Raw genomic sequence first — 19,971 nt, 5'->3', positions numbered from 1 at the left:
GTGTTTTCTGACACCTATCACATGACTGGACCCACTCCACTCCCCCCCCACAGTGTCCAGACAAACCAGTTTCTGATGGGTCCCACACTGTGACCGTTCTCCCAACAATTAACAACCGCGTTTATTATACCCTTTTTTAACTCTCTTTTAGCCGCATAGTTTGGAAGTGGTTTTCTAGTTAAACTTCGCATCCCTTGGATTGGTATCTTTATCTGATTTACAGAGGATGTGTAAGGGCCTGTTTGGTTACACGAGTCTGGAGATTTCAAATATCTAGAGATTTCAAATCTATAGATTTCAAATCTATGGAGTTATAATTTATAAAATTAGTGTTTGGTGTGGAAGAAATCGGATTCATCCAAAAACTATTTGATCGACGTGATTTTTGGAATGGCAAATGATACTTTTTGAAATCTCGGATTTCACCCTCCCATAAATCTCGATTCCGCTTTAGGTAAGGTGATCTTCTCTGTTTTTACCCACGGGTATATCGTCGATCCGGGAAATCTCGATCATGGAACCAAACAGCCCTTCGGCGCGGGGCCGATTTCCATTATAATAGTAACCCGTGCCGAGCCTGAAATGCTTCAGATGTGTTTAAATGCAACACAATAAGTCCAATCCGAATGCGTGTTTCCAGGCTGTCTGAAGTCAGCTTGTGTAGGACCATTGTTTCTACTTTAACCAATGCAAGTGGGACACGTCGGAGATTTGAGTTTCCCTCAAAATCTAGAACATGGATTACAAGCCAACAGAGAGACCAAAACAATGGAGCATGCTTCACTTTTCAGTGGACTAATCTGCCCTTTAATCAGGGAATTATACCCTGAGATACCTCGTAAGTGAATTTAGTTGCAAGATCTCCTGACATTGTAATTATACTAATCATCACGATTTCCCTTCCTCAGTTCCTCTAATCACAAGAAGCATCTCATTAATATGCCTGAACCGGAATAAATTTTGGTCTATATAGTATCTGGTTCGGCCGGAGGAACCTTTCAAATGCGGCCCACCAAGGCACCAACCTTTCAAATTGCGAATGGAATTAAACCTATCCTTACAATGCACTCAACAAAACTCGTGCATGATTCTAGAATCCATGGTTTCACTTTCACCCAAAAAAATGCTAGAATCCATGGAAACCCAGACTTAAAGTCTCATTCACACGTGGGTTTTAGAATGAGCATAGATTCCACATCCTCGGTAGCCAGTACTTAACCTTCTGATGTAACCACATGATCTACCACCACCTGCTTTTACATGTGAACAGACTAATTTGCCCTCAGTGGCGGCATATTAAAAACAGAATTAAATAAGGTAGACGAGGGGTACGTTCTGGAACTTACTAGAGAATTAGTTGATCATTAGGAATTGCCGACACGAGCGAACGTGGAGACCATAATTCCGGTCGGCAGCTTCAACTTAATTTCAAAGTCATCTCTAACCTTCGATACACATTGATCTAGATCTATCAGGTTCTCTAGCGTTGATCTAGAATCTCACAAATCTGATTAGAGTGGAATGCAAGCAAAGTGGTCCGGTCCAATCCTGTCCGGTTTACAATAATGGTTTCCAACCTGGATGGTTGAACCATCAGGAACACGACTGAAGGACACGTTTGCTTTGTAGTGGTTGACCTGTAAGTTGGAAATAGCTGGCTTAGGGTTAGGAAGGTCAGAGTCAGCGTGGGTCGGTCGGTCATTCGAGCAGGGACGAGAAATTCGCGTCATGTGACCCGTCTACGCTTTGCGTGTAGGCGTGGTTTTGAAAATTATAAAATAATATCATAATTTTAATAAAGAAATTAGTATTAATTTTCTTGATTCATGTGTTCATGTATCTATATATAAGACACAAGCGTTGCAAAGTGAGTGAGGTAACGTTTGCTTTCTGCTTTGCGTTCTGAAATTGCAAATCTGACTCACTTGAGAGAAGCTGAGAGAAAAATTGGAAATCGTGGTTGGAGCGAGACGGAAGTAGAGACTGAGAAAGAGAAAGGAAATTTGAAGAACAAAGGAAAGTAAAGAAGAAGAAGAAAAGGTGTTTTCTGGTAAGGTTTTTAATGGCGATTTCATCGATGGAGAAGATGAGTGTTCAAAGTTTGTCAGTTAATGAAGGAAGGACCATGCACTAAGCTATATCTAGCGGAGGAGCGCTATTTTTAGGTGAGTGTCTTTGTTTCACTCGGTGTTGGTTGAGAGATTTATTGCTATTAAAGCGGGAAGGAAGTTATAAGGAGGAGGTTAGTTCTGGTTTCTGGTTATTCGCTTCGACAAGAGGGAGATATAGGAACTGAGGAAGGGAAGAAAGGAGTGTCAGTGTTGATACAAGTAAAGATGGAATGGACTCCATGTCTGGACGAATATGAGAAGCTTCTCATTCGAATGACCACTCCAAGGTTAGATGTTTTCCTTGATTCGTTTTTCTCCGTTGTTTTGATGATATTCTGTGGTAAAATTTGTTTTTCAGTGGTTACAAATTGGTAGAGATTTTCTATTTTATAAATGTTAAACGACTTGTTCAGGATGGACTCTGTTTTCTATGAATTTACAAAATTTCTGACCTTCCTCTGTTGTTCACCTTTTTCCTCTGTTGTTCACCTTTTTTCTCTCTGGTGATGTAAGGAGCTTAGAATAGGTGATTCCGGAAACCTCGAGAAAGATATAGGTTCTCTGGCTTTCATGAATTTCAAGGCTAAGACATTCTGAAGTGGTCTCTGTTTCTGCGCTTACACGTTCTGAATCTCGTCCAATTCAAATTTGATGAATTTCGACTTTCTGTTCTGAATATGAATTTTTCAATTTTTTTTGGGGGAGTGGGGTTTGATTTCGTCTTCGTTTGCATTTTTTTGACTTTTATTTCGTTTAATCTTCGAGAATTTTCCGTCCCCTCTAGCTTGACTTTTGGAATGAACGCTGAGCCTCTCCCTTATTTTCCGCCTCCCATGATAGAATTCTTGCATTCTCACTTTGATTATTCATTTTAAGAAAATGTTGATGAAGAATTTCTCCTGAACTTTTCCACATGACCTTTTTTTCAGGGTCGTCATCGACAATGCCGTTTGCGATACTGCTACTCTGGTCAAGGTGAGCTTGTTGTGAACCCTCAAACATAGACGGAAACCCTAATGATATAGTTAGAAATTCTTCTGACTTCTCTGGCTGTTAATTTTAGGTTGATAGTGCCAGAAAGCACGGAATCCTTTTGGAGGCGGTTCAAGTGCTTACAGATCTGAATCTTTGTATTAAGAAAGCTTACATCTCCTCGGACGGCAGATGGTTCATGGATGGTAAGCAAGGAACACAAATTCTAGCCATGGATTACCTGTATTGAAACTTTTTCCATTCTCCCGATGCTTATGAATTCTCATCGTCTAATAACCTCTCTATCTACAGTTTTCCATGTGACTGATCAAAACGGAAACAAACTCACCGATGAAAGTGTTATCAGTTACATAGAGCAGGTAATTCAAAGCCGTTGAGTTTAGATCTCCGTTTTTGTTCATAATGATTTCATAATAAAAGCTAAAATGGGGTTTCGTCTTCTGTTACAGTCTCTTTGTTCCTATAATTCCGTCAGATCTATTGAGTTCAAGGACGTCACTGCATTAGAACTAACGGGTACAGACAGGCCAGGTCTCCTTTCTGAGGTGTTTGCTGTTCTTGCTGACCTAGAATGCAATATTGTGGAATCCAAAGTATGGACTCACAATGGACGGATTGCTTCTCTGATCTATGTTAAGGACTGTGAGTCTGGTTTCCCAATTGAAGACTCCCAGAAAATTAATAGAATTGAAGGGCGCTTGAGAAATGTGCTCAAGGGAGATAATGACATCCGAAGTGCCAAGACTGCTGTTTCCATGGCTGTCACCCACACAGAACGCCGGCTTCATCAGATGATGTTTGCGGACCGTGATTACGAACGAAAGTCAGCCATGGTCTCAATGGAAGCCACACCAACAGTTTCAGTTCAGAATTGGGTAGAGAGAGGATACTCAATTGTTAACGTGCAGTGTAAAGATCGGCCTAAATTGTTGTTTGATGTGGTATGCACCTTGACGGACATGGGGTATGTAGTCTTCCATGGTACCCTTGACACGGCAAGTAATGAAGCGTATCAGGTACTGCAAACTTCTAAAATTGCTATTATTAATTTTGGTTTTCATTGTGTATGCTTTGTTGATTAATTCAAATAATTTAATTCTATTGCAGGAATTCTACATTAGGCACACCGATGGTACTCCCATTAGTTCAGAAGCTGAGAGGCAAAGAGTTATTCAATGCTTGCAAGCCGCTATTAAAAGAAGGGCATCCGAGGTATTGGAATCTTCTGTTATTTTCAAATTGTAGCTTTTGGGTTAAGAATTTAAGATGATTCATGTCGTGGAGGGAGGGAAATCTAAAAACGTTTGTCTTGTTTGGTGTGCTCAGGGTGTAAAGCTAGAATTGTACACAATGGACCGAAAGGGACTGTTATCAGATGTGACCCGAACGTTCCGAGAAAATGGACTAAATGTGACGAGAGCAGAGATATCTACAAGAAGTGATATGGCTATAAATGTGTTCTATGTTACAGATGCAGCTGGTAACCCGGTAGATCCGAAAACAATCGAGGCTGTACGAGAAAATATTGGGTATAGCGACCTAAAAGTGAAGGAACCTCCATTGATCTACAAGAAGAATGAAAGGGAAGAGAATACAACAATGATGGGGACAGGAGGGGCTGTGCTATTATCGTTGGGGAGTATAGTGAGAAAGAACCTATACAATTTGGGATTGATCAGATCCTATTCTTAATCTGAACACAACTGGGAAAGGTAGAGAGAGTCTCTCTCCTTTTTCGAGTTGTGTTCAGATTAAGGATAAGAATCCATCAGATTCCATATTGGAAAGGGGGCATAAAAAGGAAAATTGGGTCGATGCGTTTCTGGGCCATGTGTAGCATATCCTTTACTTCTGCTTTGGGTTTTTGTACATATGAAGCAAAAAGAAGAGAGGAAAAGAAAGTGATGACCTGTGATGATGAGGTAGGTGGGTTATTGGTTGATACAGAAAGGGCCAATCCTAAAATTTCAAATTCAGAACGTTGCATTCTATCATCTCTGATTGGAAGATGGAAAGAGACAAAAAGCATGGGAATAGGCGGTGGACAAGTTGGAAAAAAGAAAAGGACTTTGGCTGGAGTGCTCTGATTTCTTCTGTTAGTCTGTTCTTTTCATATTTGCTGACAAAGAAGACGAAAGAGTAGTTTGGCATGGACAAATTTAGGATCAAATATACGACACTACTACCCCTAACGACTTGTACATAGCCGATTTGATTGTAACATTTCTTAGGTGTTAATTCCAATAGTTTGACCAGATTTGTATATTCTGTCTTTTCTCTCTGTTCAGTTTTCTTTCCCATCAGGGGTTTGTGTTTGTGGGTTCAGATGAAGCTTCTTTTGTGGTGATAAGACTGTGGGCCTCATGTTGGGTCAAGTTTGACCAAATCACTCACCGCCGAAGGAGACATTTTTTCTAAAGAAAGAATGGAAGTTTAGAAAGAAAAAAGCATTCAAACCTAAGAATATAGAAATCGTCTTAAATGAATCAGTAAAGCGTTCAAAGTAGAACAACATGGTTGCAGGCTTGTGGCGTGAATCCAGTTACAAAACGCCTAGGAGCATGTTTTCTTGAAGAGGTGAATGAAGTGAAGTAACTGACTCTCATGAAAATGAACGTTTTGAATTCAAACCGCCCTTGAAATTTTCGTGTATTGTGGGTCAGGAGCAGGAGCGCTTGCTTCAATCTATTGGGAGTAGTTCACGGATACAGCCATTCGATATTCAATGTATTCAGACTACTTTACCATCTTAAACGATTTAGCTAACTGATTAGAGTAGGTTGAAGCCTAAAAATGTTTAGATTTCATGTATAACCACAAAGAAGAAAACAAACCAGACAAAATGTACTATCATAAGAAATTTAAAATTGTATAGGAAAATTTTCTACATATCTGATTGACCAAAAATTTGCTCCAATTACATATAGAGCCAAACTATAATTTATATTATAGACCTATAAAATACAAGACGTGTGAATGCTCATGCGTGACCTGACCAGTAATCAAAATGTGTTGACAACTGATTCGGTGGAGCATGGGAGAAGAGGTAAGGAAGAGGTTGGATTTGGTTTTTGTCAACATTCCAACTTGTTCCCTGCCCTGCCCAATTAACTACCAGCGACTAGCTCCAATCCTACTTTCTATCTCTTCTTTAAGGTTCTGATAGGGACATGAGGGAGAATAAGTCACAGAAGCTAAGAAGGGAGGGTACATCTTTCCCTTCTCTGCCTGTAAGGTTAATGTAAAGACAACGAAGAGAGTTGCTAATTCCAAATTCCTGCTTCCATAGTTTCTCTTTTAGGTATGAAGTCTTGTCTTTTAGCTTTCAGAATCTCAAGCTTAGATTGTGGGAATAAAATATCATGTGAGAAGTGGACCAAGGTCGAACAGGTTTTGGGTGAGTTTGGTGGAAGTCCAACAACCAACATTAACCATTACCCACCCAGACAGCATGATATGGGTAATTAGGGTTGGTCAGTCTGCGCTGTGGGGGAGACCAAAGTCACCAAATTGAGATTTTGAGCTGCCTAACATGTTAACATTGTAGGCAAGTGCGCCGTGTAAGGTGGGTAGCTCAATGGCCAACGGGTGGACAAGCAAGAAGTGAAAGACACTGGCTCGGCTTTTTATGAGAGTTTAGCCAGTTGGAGTTGATTGCTGAGAAGTGAGAATCGAGAATTTTTCTTTCTTGCACTTTCAATCAAATATCTGGTGGGCACATCACATGATCTCACATGGGTTGATGGGTTGGGGCTCGAAAACCTCTTTGACTATAGCAGTTATTCCTATCTCTCACATCTCAACTACTCTTCTTCTCTGGTATCTGGTTTTCTCATTTCTGCTTTACTGTTCCACCACGTTCTCTTCCTTTCTTTCTTTCACACTTTATGTGGTCCCAATAGTGTCAAGTGAATCTAAAAGCTTCAACTGGAGATTTCATTTCATGATCACTTTGTCCAAGCCATACGAAACAGTGAACAACCAATGCAAGATCTTACCTATATATATATAAACATTTTCACAAACACTGCGCGTGCAACAACATATATACAAGAGAAACAACACTCTTCCGAATACTAAGCCAATGTCGACGCTTACTACATGGGTGCAGCCAGAAAACCGATACAAAGGTGCGTGAATCGGTGGAAGACACAGATTGCTGCATTGAATACTTAAGGAAAAACACAACCACCTAGAAGATTCAAATCAGAAGTTGAAAAATAATAAAGAAACATCCAGGAGACCAGGACCACATCTTTACATTGACATGCTAGCTTCTCCTCTGTCATTAATTAATCAGTTAATCTATCAAACAATAGATACGCGCAAAAACCCAATAAACCAAAAAGCATCTCTCTCAGTGATTGCACAATAAATTTCCCCTTTAATTACAATCCTGAAATGAGGCTTTGATGGTTGAAACTTGAAACTTGAAACCCACTTTTTCACTTTAAATTGCCCTACCTTCCCCACCTAACTGATCATGCTTGGCTAAAATTCTCTACCCAGCTCACCATTTAAGATTGGTCCACTTCAATTAGTTGCAGTGCTGCGCAATTAAATCCAAAAGATAGGAAGGGTTGTTGCAGAGAATCTACTCCTAAGTACTTGTCCCATAAATTCTATTACATGAGCAAAAATCAATCTTTCTAATCAAGATTTAATCCAATCATTGCATCAAATCGTCATGGGATGAATAGATTATCTCGTGATTCGGTTCAAATACCACTCTTGTCTGGTAGATTCTTAATTTTATATTCCAAAGTTTTAATCTCTCTTTTCCTTTTGAGAATTTCACTCTGGTTCATGTGTTTTTAACTTTGAATCTAACTAGCTACTTATGGTAAAGCATATGCTTACCCCAGCATTCCATAACTACTTATCAAGAATGAATCACTGCTTATTTGATTCTCTTGGATTTAGGTCCCACCACAGCAAGTGAAGATACTAGTTCCCAGATCAAGTCAAGATAAATAGATCAGAATAGAATAATTCACAACTAAGGAAGGAAAGCATTTAGGGAGTGTTGCAATCTGAATCAATCTTGTCTTTTCATGCTATTTGCTCAAGTAGCTAAATTTTTAATTCTGTTGATAATTTTATACTGCAATTGCAAGAGAAGTTGACTACAGATGCTAATTGATAAGAGTGTTCTAAGAGAATATTGGCTATTTTATACAAAGCTATTCTCTCTTATCTAGAGAATCTATGTCTCTAGATCATGTAACTGGTAAGTTTATACCTTAAGAAATGAATCTGTATGTCATTAGAGCTGATTTGGGTATTCTAGTTGACATAGTTGTTGACACTGTCTCTCCTGAGAATTCATGTAAAGTCGCATTGCTGGAGGCAAAGAAGATAATAGAAGAATTGCTACTTGATCTTAAAAGATGGAACTGATCCTCTAGATATCGAACCTAATACCTTGAAGTTGAAGGTGATTAAGGCTATTAAGCAAAGCATCTCCATAGTTGAACCCGTTCATATTGTTGTTGAGGTTGTCCTACTTTTGGTTTCCATCTCTTTTCTTTCACTTGGGCATTTCATCGAACAGAAAACATGATGGTTCATTTTGTTGACTCTCTTATTGGACATCGACCTGGAATTTCTCTAGTACGCCTGGTCCAAAGAATCTCGTGCCATTTAGACTGGCCCAGAATTAGTGCTATGGATCTAGTATGTGATCCCCTCAAGCCTCTCTATCATACAATAGATGTGTGGTCCATCTCTAAATACACGTATAATGGGTCAGAGAAGATGGCAAGTCTGGATCCTCTATCCATTAGGGTATAGGTATGTAGAACTCCCTAACGGCTTCCTAACCACAAAAACAGTGTGGGGCCCACAGGTGAAAAATATGAATTTTTTCTTTCTTTCTCAAAATGTGTTTTTCACCTGTGGGCCCACTGTTTTTGTGCTTGGGAAGCCGTCAGGGAGCACTCCATGCTTCCTTCACGGGGAGCTGATCCGACTCTAAGTATGTACTCTCCTAACATTTTTCCATCCCACAATCTTACTTTTAATTTATTTTGTCACTATCTAAATGTATGACACCCTTGTTGTGTAGTAGAAAAAGAGTAAAGAGAGCACCTTTTTTTTTTTTTTTTTTTTTTGTATCTGAGGTTCATCCGGGCCAGCTTGCGCGCACCTCGATGACATCCTCAGAGGGAGCTTTGTTGTCGGCAAGGGTCGTATATTTTAGTGTTGCGCATTTGATGCATAACATTGTTATTGCCAACGGTCGAGATCAAAATCTCGGCTGTCCATCTCACTTTTAACTAGGGGTGTAAATCAATAATCAAAATCCACTCCCGAATTCATATCAACATCCGTTTAGCTGTATCCGAATCCGTTCGATTACTAATAGGATACGGATATGGTATACTCCTTTCTTACCGATTATTATTTATCCGATTAAGTTATTTATTTGGATTTAATTTTTCTTATTTTTATAAATTTTTATTTGAGAAATGTGACTATTTTTCTACTAAAATAACTACCAAAATTGTTAAATTCTTAGATTCTTAGATTTCAAACCAAACCTCGCAAACAAAATGGTAAAGATGTCAATAGGTAATCAAAAACTTATATTCAATTTGTATTCATGCTCATTTTGAAGAATTTACTTAAGAAAATAATTATCCGATTATCATCTTATCCAATTTGTTAATACCCCAAATTTCAACCACATGTAAAATAGATGGTCAAAATCAAAATCTCGGTTTCGACCATTGGTAGCAGGTGCTGCGCATTGATTAAGTCCGCCCCCTTATTAGTGAGTTCGGATCTGCGACTCCGTCGGGGAGCACAAAATATAGGGGGGGTCAGGGGTGGGTGATGGGAGTTTTTTTTTTTTTTTTTTTTTTTAATATTTTTCAGCTGTGGGGCCCATCGATTTTGTGGTGGTAAAACCGTCGGGGAACACTTGGGTGATGATCCGGATTCCTTATTGCTACCTACTTCAAAGAGTGTTCCGAGCTCCCAAATCAACATCTTGAATTTGCAAAACTATGGGCTTCTTTACAGCCCCTACCCGGCCCATTCTGTTAAAAATCTTAGTGGGCTGGACTTGGGCTTGATCTCCGACAGTGGGTGACCCAAAACCAAGCGCTATTCAAATTCGAATAGCGCTTCGTTCCCAATCGAAGCCCTCCTCATTAAAATGTACCAAAAATCCACTCCTCAAGACTTCCAAACAGCGTTTCAGCTACTTGCTCTACTTCTCTCGTTCATTCCCTAGGTTTTCTCTCTTCAATCTCTGGTTTCATTTCATTTTTCATATAGTTGTTCATAACATGTTTAGGTTTGTCATCTGGATCCATTATCTGATCGGGCTTGTTCATTGTTAGTTAATTCTTTGGATTATTTGTGTACTTCATTTGGTTATCATTCTCTTAACTGTTTCCATATTACTCTGTGTTTCTATCTGGTTTCGTTGCTCTGGAAAAATCCTGAATTTGTTTGAGTTTAGGTGTTTTGTAACGTTATAAATCTGAAGACTTGCTTTGTTAAAGGTGATTGAGTACCTAGACGAACCTGTAACCTAATTCTGACGTACATGAAATGACAGAGAGAAGAGCAGCGATAGTTTATATTAAAAAATGAGAATATAAGGAATTGAGGATCGAGGATTAACACAATGGTAAGAGCTGAAGACTTCATGAACTTACATGCGCTAGTGAAGACACTAGAAATGTTTCTGGCTCTGTTATTCCAAACATATAATGATGCTTGCATGCATCTCACAAGTACTACATTTATACTTATATACATGGTAGAAGATCTCGCTCCCAAGCTAGAGATCGCCACCGTGAAAAACCAAAATCTCGACTAAGATGGCAAGATCTTGGTTGAGATGTGTAATTTTCTGGCGTCAACGTGGTGGCCAATCTTTATGGGTTTTAGGATCCTGGTTAGGTTGAAATTTGGCATTTAGCCTATTTAAGGCCTTTTGAACACATTAGTGGCTTTGGATTTGTGAGAAAACAATCCTAAGTATGATTTCTAAGTCTATCCATAGTGTAAAATCAAAATGCTGTAGGATTAGGGAATGCAAGGTTATACAACATATAAATAGAACCTTTAAGGCATATAAATAAAAAGCAAGTGTATCAAATACATCAAATAACTTAAGTGTCATCTAAATTCCATCCATATGACTATATGAGTATTACAATCTCAACCCTTGAGAATAGAATATTAAAATTATACAACCATTAGAAGTTCTATACAAGCCATTAACTCATGAGTTCATAAGACAAGCAGAGAATGATTGATTTTCTTTTGGTGTTGTGATGTGCTAAGAGTAGTTGCAACTGAAAATCTAGCTGAAATCCGCAAAAAATATGGCGAAAATTGAGAGTTCTAGAGAGATATGGCGAGATATCCCATTTCGTAGAATTCGACTCCCATCTTATCTCGGTTAACTAAAAAAGCGAGATATCTCGCAATATCTCTCACCATTCTTATATATGTCATTCATTGAGAACCATACACAAATTAATAGAAAAAACATCATCAAGTACAATTCATTATTTATAAGAAAGTAAAACGGAAAACAAAATTGGTTACACATTCCACTTAATAGATCTCTTTGTCAATTTTTACAGCATTATTGAGGCATGATAGCACCTTAACAATGCCTAGGCAACAAGAGGTTGAATGGGTTATAGGGAACCTTGCTTAGATGAGGATGAGCTAGGCACATAACAGTTCCAGCACAGCAGGAGTACGCCTAGGCTATGTTTTTGGCTAGGAGAACCACATGGTGCTCCATATTAAATACAAATTTGTCAAAGACAGAATTAGAGGCTGATGAAGACCAAAGGCACCTAACTTATTGTTTGGACCAGTGATTCTATTTTTTGAGTTCATAGGTTGGCTTTGTATCTTAATATCATATTTTGATATAAACCTAGTACGAAAGCAATCAAAAAATGTTTTTGTCACAAGGAACGTTACTTTCCAAGAGCACATTTTTTCTTGTGCCTTTCTAAACAACTCCACCAAACCACATCATGTTTTACCCTTACCTGTGTATGGATGTCCTAGAAGAGTCTCATGATATCTTCTTTACACCGCTTGCCAATCCTTTACCTCCTCATTCGGACCCTTTAAACTTGGTGACTAACAACCAAGATGTCACCTCGGTACAAGAAACTCCCACTCCTACTGAGGCCGAACCAGTACCTCTTACCGAAACTACTTCCATTGCAACCCCTAGACCCCAATGCATCCATCATCCCCCGTGTTGTTTTGAAGATTTTCATTGCACCTTCCCTCCGTCATTTCAATCCTCATCGGAGATAGGTACTAATACACCCTATCATTTGTCAAATTTTTTGAGTTATGCTAACTTTTCATCCTCACACATGGCTTTCCTTGTATCTTTAGCTAATGAGAGTGAACCCAAGAATTTCATAGAGGCAAATGAAATATCAAGAATGGTGTCAAGCTATAAAGGATGAAATAGGGACCATGACTTTATATAACATGGACACTTGTTCCCCTACCTCCAGGAAACAAACCCATCGGTTAGTCGTTGGATATGTAAAATTAAGCGTAAGGCTAATGGCACCATTGAATGATACAAAACCCGTTTGGTAGCAAAAGGCTACACTCAGATTGAGGGAGTAGATTTTACAGAAATATTCACTTTAGTGGTGAAACTTGTGATTGTATGGGTACTTTTAGCAATTGCCGCTGCAAATGGATGGCTTTTGGAACAAATGGATGTAAATAATGCTTTTTACAAGGTGACCTCAGTGAGGAAGTTATATGTTGCCACCTCTTGAATATAAGAGAAAGGGGGAGAACTTGGTTTGGCGCCTCCATAAATCCATATACGGCCTCAAACAAGCCTCCCACCAATGGTATTCGAAGTTTTCCACGACTTTGAGCGAAGATGGTTTTACCAACTCTAACTTGGATCACTCTCTTTTTAGCTATCGCCAAGGTGATGACACTGTTTACATTCTTCTAGGTGTCCCAGCAAGCCACTAATCAACTCTATTAAGGCCATGCTCCATCAAAATTTCATATCAAGGACCTTGGAAAGTTGAAATATATTTTTTGGGCATTGAGGTTGCATGCTCTAATAAATGACTTCATCTCTGTTAGCACAAATATACACTTGACATTTTAATTGATTGTGGATTTACTAATGCACGGCCCTGAGACACTCCCATGGAGCAACATCTAAAATTATTTTCAGATAGTGGTGAAGTTCTTCATGACCCATCACAATATCAGAGGCTAGTTGGGCATCTAATTTATTTGACTGTCACTTGGCCCGATATTTCTTATGTTGTCAACATTCTTAGCCAATTAATGCATGAACTTGGGCAACTTCACCTTTATTCTGCCCATCATCTTCTCAAATATCTCAAAGCCTCTGTGGGCCTAAGATTATATTTTTGAGCCCAAACTACCCTTCGTCTACGTGCATATTGTAATTTGGATTGGGCAAGTTGTCTGATAACCAAAAGATCCACCATAGGATATTGCTTTTTCTTAGGGAACAATCCAAAATCATGGAAGGCAAAGTAGCAACATACGGTATCTCGTTTTTCTACTAAAGTTGAATATTGTACTTTGGCCAATACAACTTGCAAAGTTCAATGGTTAACCACACTACTTCAAGAGATTGGCCTTGAGGTGAACTCCCCGAACCCATTATATTGTGACAGTCAAGCCACATTACACATTGCATCTAATCTGGTTTTCCACGAGCGCGCTAAGTGTATCGAGATTAACTGTCATCTTGTTCATGAGAAATTCCAAACTGTCTCATTCGTCCTACCAAGATTCACACTAGATCTCAAGTGGTGGATTTGTTCACTAAAGCACTATCTCGTGATCATTTCATGGACCTACTTGGCAAGTTGGGCATCCGAAATTTACACACCCCAACTTGAGGGGGAGTATTACACATACTAATTGAATGAAATTCAAATTCAAATTCGAAATTCGAATTTCACAAACTCTCATCCTCATCTCTCCACCTTGCCTATCCTTACTCGTACACCCTATATTTATTGTTCATACCATAGTAATATTGTACATGTCATATATAGCAAATTGTATTGATTGTACATACCATAGATAACCCATTCTTGCATTGTATAAATAGTGGTCATTTACCACACATTAATCAATAAGACTGATTTACATTCCATGAAATTTCTTTCCTAACGAGATGAGAGACAGGAAATGTGAGAGAAGTAACCAATTTATTGAAGTCCTTAAACAAATACAAAAGATCTCAAATGAGATCTGTAGTTCCACAGTAAATAATCACTCCATTGTTGTGGTGGATGAAATTGAGATGTCCTTAGGAAAGCTTGAAAAACTGAACAGGCAGCTGCAAGAACTTCAAAAAGAAAAGGTTTGACCTCGGCTCCTGTGCCAGCAAGGTTTACATGTTTCATGAATCAAATTTGGTTTATATTCATATGCAGGGAGAACGCATGAAACAGGTTCTGGACCATCTTAACACGCTAGACTCTCTATGTTTAGTGCTTGGTTTAGATTTCAAGGACACAATTAAAGAAGTCCTCATTCTGAGGAAATGAAGAACATAAGTGGTGATACAATTGAGAGGTTGGCTGTTGAAGTCCAAACACTACAAAAGGTTGACAGAGATGATGCAAAAAGTAAGCATTTGGTCTGTCAATGACAATGTTGGAACTATGGAATTTGTTAGACACACCTGTTGGAATTTATTAATATAATTAATAAATTAAATGCCCAAGGGCAATATTGGAAACTCACTATTAGGGCGGTTACAAAATAGGGTTATATATTTTGGTAACCACCGCATTAGTAAGTGTGTGATTTCATTCGTACGAGATTTCTTCCAAAAAAAGAGGCGGCTCCATCTTTCTCTCTCTCTCTCTCCTAGATTCGCTGGCTTGGAGGTTTCCTTCCTTGCTTTAGATCTTCTTCCATCTTTCATTCCACAAGCATTTGGGTTATGGAAATACTTCCCTTTCCTTGTGATTGTGGAATCACCCGGTAGAAGCTTTGGTGGTGGAACAGAACGTGGATCTAGAATTACTTCCGCTGCGAATACTTCACAAAAGGGAAAGCGAATCCAAGTAAGGAATCTTTCCCCGTCAATTAATTGAATTGAACTATTTTTGGAGTATTACCAACATTGGCATCAGAGCCATTGGTTCCCACGGTTCTTTGTTCCTCCCCATTGTTTAATTTCATTGTATAGATCCAATGGGAGGATCAAGGGTTTATGAAAACCTACGGAGAATCCAAGGTTTAATACGAAACCCATGGGAGAATTGATAGGGTTTTTGGAAACCCTTATGTTTTGGGTTCGGATCCGAATGGGTGGATCCTTATATTTTTCCCTCGTGAATTTTTGCATGAATTGATTAACCATGATTATTTTTTTGTGTAATAATTATTATTGGTTTTTTTTTTCACGTGTTTTTGGATGAATTTTTGTAAAGAAAAAACGTGATTTTCCATTTTTTTGAAAAATTTTCGTTCATAAAAAAATTGAGAAAAAACGCCGTTTTTTGGTCACTGTGGACCAGACGGACGACCGTCTGGTGTCTGACAGATCATAGTGACCCAAACGGAATTTCCGTCTGGGAGACGGTCATCCGTCTGGTCACAGAAATGCCAGACGGAATTTACGCATCTGGCGATCGGTCATCCATCCGGGCATAAAAGGCGGACGGAATTCCGTTTGGGCGGAGATGGCATTTTTTGGAGATGGATTTTTGATATTGGTCCCGATTCGAGAATGTGTTTTTAACTTACTGGACACCAATGGCCCGACAATCTGTGTGATGTTTGGGCATTGAGGGCCTAATGGGGCCTAGTGGGAGCTAATGAGGTAGAAGTGTTCTGTGTGAACCACCTCATAACTTTAACATGATTGCATGTTTTATTTTAATAAAACTGTTGTTTTTAATTATGGGTCTATTAATCATGTTTCTTGCACAAAATGAAACTAGTGTATAAGTCTATGTGGGTTTGCATGAGAATTTGATTGAATGTTTGTTAGCATCTCTTTTGGTTTAAATGCTTATCCCATAGGTTGACTATGCTAGTGTGATTTGCTGCTGCTTGAGTTGTGTTTTATGCTAGAATAGTTGAATATAATGTCTCTAGAATAAATGGCTGCTACCAAGAGCATTGTTGCTAACTTCGCGAAAGGAGATAATCTGAATAAGAGGTATTATGACCTTTGGCACCGAAAGGTGCAGTATCTCCTAGAAGAACAAGAACATGCTGGAAACCGTAAACTAGACCATGTCCCCACCTTAGGAAGGTACCACTGCACAGTATTGCAGAAACCTTGAGCTTTACAATGCCTGGAAGAGGAAAGACCGGGTAGCTAGGATTAGTATCCTAAGCTCCATGAGGGATGACCTGATGCTTCGTTATGAGAAGCATAGGATTGCAAAGTCTTTGTGAGGGGTTGTGAAGTTCTAGTACGGAGGGACTTCCACCACAAGAGGCCGCCAGCTCAGACTCACATTTGACGGATATAAGATGTGTCAGGGTCACACCATGAGGCAGCATATAACCATCATGTCTAACATGATTAGTGAGTTGAGCGCATGTGGGCGCCAAAAAACTGATGAGGAGCAAGTCTCAGTCATCAGTCATCAGGTCATTGCCTGAGTCTTGGGAGCATATGAAGATCATCTTGACTCATGCTGATGAGGTCAAGACATTTGATCAAGTTGCCAAGCACCTTGAGCTAAAGGACGATCGGATGTTGGCCGATGCTCCTCACACTGAAGTACTTGCTGCTGAAGCTAGCACTAGTAAGGGTGCAAGCTTCGAGCGCAAGAAGGAGAGAGCTCAACCTCAGCGGTCTAGGCAAAGTAACAGAGGTGGGAATAGAAACAAGAGTGGTTTATGAGACATGGTTTTAGAGTTGTATTTGAAAACAATTCTTTGGTTTTGTATCTGGGTGATACAGTTTATGGTTATGGTTTTCTTAATAATGGTTTCATTGTATTGGATACAATTGATTATTCATTTAATTCTAGTAGTGCTTTTGTTTGCCAAGATATTGTGTATTGATTATAATTTGTGGCATGCTAGACTAAGACATATTGGCTTAGATAAGATGAACAGGTTGGCAAGAGAAGGTCTCTTAGGCCAAGGTTCACTATCTGATTTGCCAACCTGTGAGTCATGTCTAGCAGGAAAAGCAACTAGAAAACCATTTGAAAAGGCTTTAAGAGCCTCTCTTCCTTTAGAACTTATCCATTCAAATGTGTGTGGACCCATAAATGTGCATACTAGAAAAGGACAGTCTTATTTCATCACATTCATACATGACTATCAACAGTATGGTCACATTTATCTAATTTCTCATAAGTCATAAGCTCTGGAATGTTTTAAGAAATTCATGAGCTTAGTTGAGAATCAGTTAGATAAAATGATTAAAACTCTCAGAACGGATAGAGGTAGAGAGTATCTCTCCAATATGTTCAAAGGGTTATGTGATGAAAAGGGGATATCTAGACAACTTACTATTGCAGGGACTCCACAGCAAAATGGGGTTGCTGAGAGGAGGAATAGAACCTTGCTAGACATGGTGAGATCCATGATGGCGCAGGAAAATCTTCCCATCTCTTATTGGGGAGATGCTTTGCTGACTGCGGCCTATATCCTCAACAGAGTTCCAACCAAATTGGTTCCTTCCACACCATATGAGTTGTGGACCGAAAGGAAGCCAAATTTGAGTTACTTGCACGCATGGGGATGTACAGCATATGTTTACTCTAATTCTCACCAATATGGAAAGCTTGGACCCAGAGGAAGAAAGTGTATCTTTGTGAGATATTCTGAACCCTCAAAGGGCCATGTTTTCATTGGACTAGATGAGAGTGAGAGGAGAACGGAACTTGAGTCTAGGGATGCAACATTCTTGGAGAATGATTTTCCATCTCTTTCAGGAGTTAACAAAGAATCATTGGAATTCTTTGAGATACAAGATAGTGGTCTTGTCACTCCAAGGATTCAGATTCTGGATAATGAACCTGGGGTTCATCCAGAAGATCCTAGTGGGAGTGGGAGTGCAGATGTGATAGCTACCTCAGACGGTGAGCAATCTGACATGCACTTGCGCCATAGTGGGCGCGGGCTAGTTCCTCGTCAACGTTTCGACATAGAGGATGAAGCCTACAAAGTAACTCCTGAAGAGATCGACTGTGAGATGACTTCAGTCGATGAGCATGAACCAAAGAGCTTGCAGGAAGCTCTTGCGGGGTCAAGCTCAAAGGAATGGTTGAAAGCAATAAAGGAAGAGTTGGAGTCGATGAAAGTTAATCATGTCCTGGGACTTGGTTGACTTGCCGCCAGAGCGAAAAGGCAATTGGGAACAAGTGGGTTCTCAAGATCAAAAGAAAGGCGGATGGATCTATTGAGAGATTCAAGACTCGTTTAGTGGCTAAGGGCTACACCCAACCAGAGGGCGTTGATTATAAGGAAACTTTTTCCCCTGTAGTTAGGTTTGCCTCAATTCGCCTCATACTAGCCATTGTTGCTCAGTTAGACTTGGAGCTTTATCAGATGGATGTAAAAACTATTTTTTTCAATGGAGAACTTGAGGAAGAGATCTATATGGATCAACCTCAAGGCTTTGAAGCAAATGGACTTGAGCGCAAAGTGTGCAAGCTTAAGAAGTCCATATATGGCTTAAAGCAAGCATCTAGACAGTGGAATGTGCACTTCCACCTAGCTATGATGGAAAATGGTTTTTCCATGCTTGAGGAAGACCACTGTGTTTACACCAAGAGATCTGATAATAATTATGTCATTCTGACATTGTACGTAAATGACATATTTATGGCTAGCAATAGCAAGGAGCTATTGGAAACCATTAAGAAATGGTTGTCCTCCGTATTTGATATGAAGGACATGGGTGAAGCAAGCTATGTGCTTGGTGTCAAGATTGTCAAAAATAGGCAAAAGAGATTACTGGGTTTATCTCAAGAGACCTATATTGACAATGTCTTGACAAGATACCAGATGCACAATTGCAAACCAATTGATACTCCAGTGGAGAAGGGTTTGCATTTGAGCCTTGATATGGGTCCTAAGACTCCAGAGGAGAAAACCAAGATGGAAAGAGTTCCATATTCCAGTGCAGTAGGTAGCCTTATGTACGCTATGATGTGTACTAGGCCGGATATTTGTCATGCAGTGGGTTTGGTTAGTCGGTACCAATCAAACCCAGGCATAGAGCACTGGAAAGCAGTCAAGAGGATATTGAGATATCTCAAAGGAACGAGTAACTACATGCTGTGTTACCAAGGATCGGATTTGCGGTTAGTTGGCTATAGTGATGCCGACTGGGCTGGAGACATCGATGAGCGCAAATCAACCTCTGGATATGCTTTCTTGTTGAATGGCGGGGCCATTTGTGGTGTAGCAAGAAGCGGCTTGTATATCCCTCTCGACCATGGAAGCAAAGTATGTGGCATGCTCAGCTGCGGTTCAAGAGGCTGTTTGGTTGAGGAGATTCCTTCGACATCTTGGGATTGTGATGACATCCAAAGAGGCTGCCCTTGTCTATTATGATAGTACGGCAGCTCTTAGCTATGTCAAGGACCCCAAGTATCATGGGAAGACCAAACATATACAGTTGAGATATCACTTTGTTAGAGACATTACATCAAGGAAGAAAGTTGTACTTAAGCACATATCTACTAGTCAGATGGTAGCTGACCCTCTTACTAAACCTATAGCCAAGGATGTTTTTATTTCTCATGTAAAATCCTTGGGCTTGCGTAGATTGTGACTTATTTTTATACTGAGACTTTCTTATTAATGAGTAATATGAGTTCATTCCAGCATTTCTTTTTATTCACTTTCTATG

The 19,971-nt window shown here is 39.5% G+C and overlaps 1 protein-coding gene across 1 annotated transcript; it reads left to right on the top strand.

Moving 5' to 3' along the window:
• The first annotated feature begins 1,887 nt into the window (after nt 1–1,887).
• On the top strand, nt 1,888–5,719 carry LOC149013950 (ACT domain-containing protein ACR8-like). Its single transcript, XM_089159301.1, has 7 exons — nt 1,888–2,398; nt 3,041–3,086; nt 3,175–3,289; nt 3,396–3,463; nt 3,554–4,120; nt 4,212–4,316; nt 4,431–5,719. The coding sequence occupies exons 1-7, from the start codon at nt 2,337–2,339 to the stop codon at nt 4,794–4,796; spliced, it is 1,329 nt and encodes a 442-aa protein (XP_089015427.1). The 5' UTR covers nt 1,888–2,336; the 3' UTR covers nt 4,797–5,719.
• Nucleotides 5,720–19,971: the final 14,252 nt, after the last annotated feature.

This window comes from Hakea prostrata, chromosome 6 (assembly GCF_041222555.1).
Source record: "Hakea prostrata isolate BN-2017 chromosome 6, UWA_Hpros_2, whole genome shotgun sequence".
In the NCBI taxonomy this organism is placed as follows: Eukaryota; Viridiplantae; Streptophyta; class Magnoliopsida; order Proteales; family Proteaceae; genus Hakea; species Hakea prostrata.
This window is presented reverse-complemented; position numbering and strand designations above follow the sequence as displayed.

Coding starts and splice junctions, on each gene's coding strand:
- LOC149013950 (XM_089159301.1), top strand. CDS start 2,337: ATGGAATGGACTCCATGTCTGGACGAATATGAGAAGCTTCTCATTCGA. Junction 3,087..3,174: donor ATACTGCTACTCTGGTCAAG/GTGAGCTTGTTG, acceptor TGTTAATTTTAG/GTTGATAGTGCCAGAAAGCA. Junction 3,464..3,553: donor TTATCAGTTACATAGAGCAG/GTAATTCAAAGC, acceptor CTTCTGTTACAG/TCTCTTTGTTCCTATAATTC.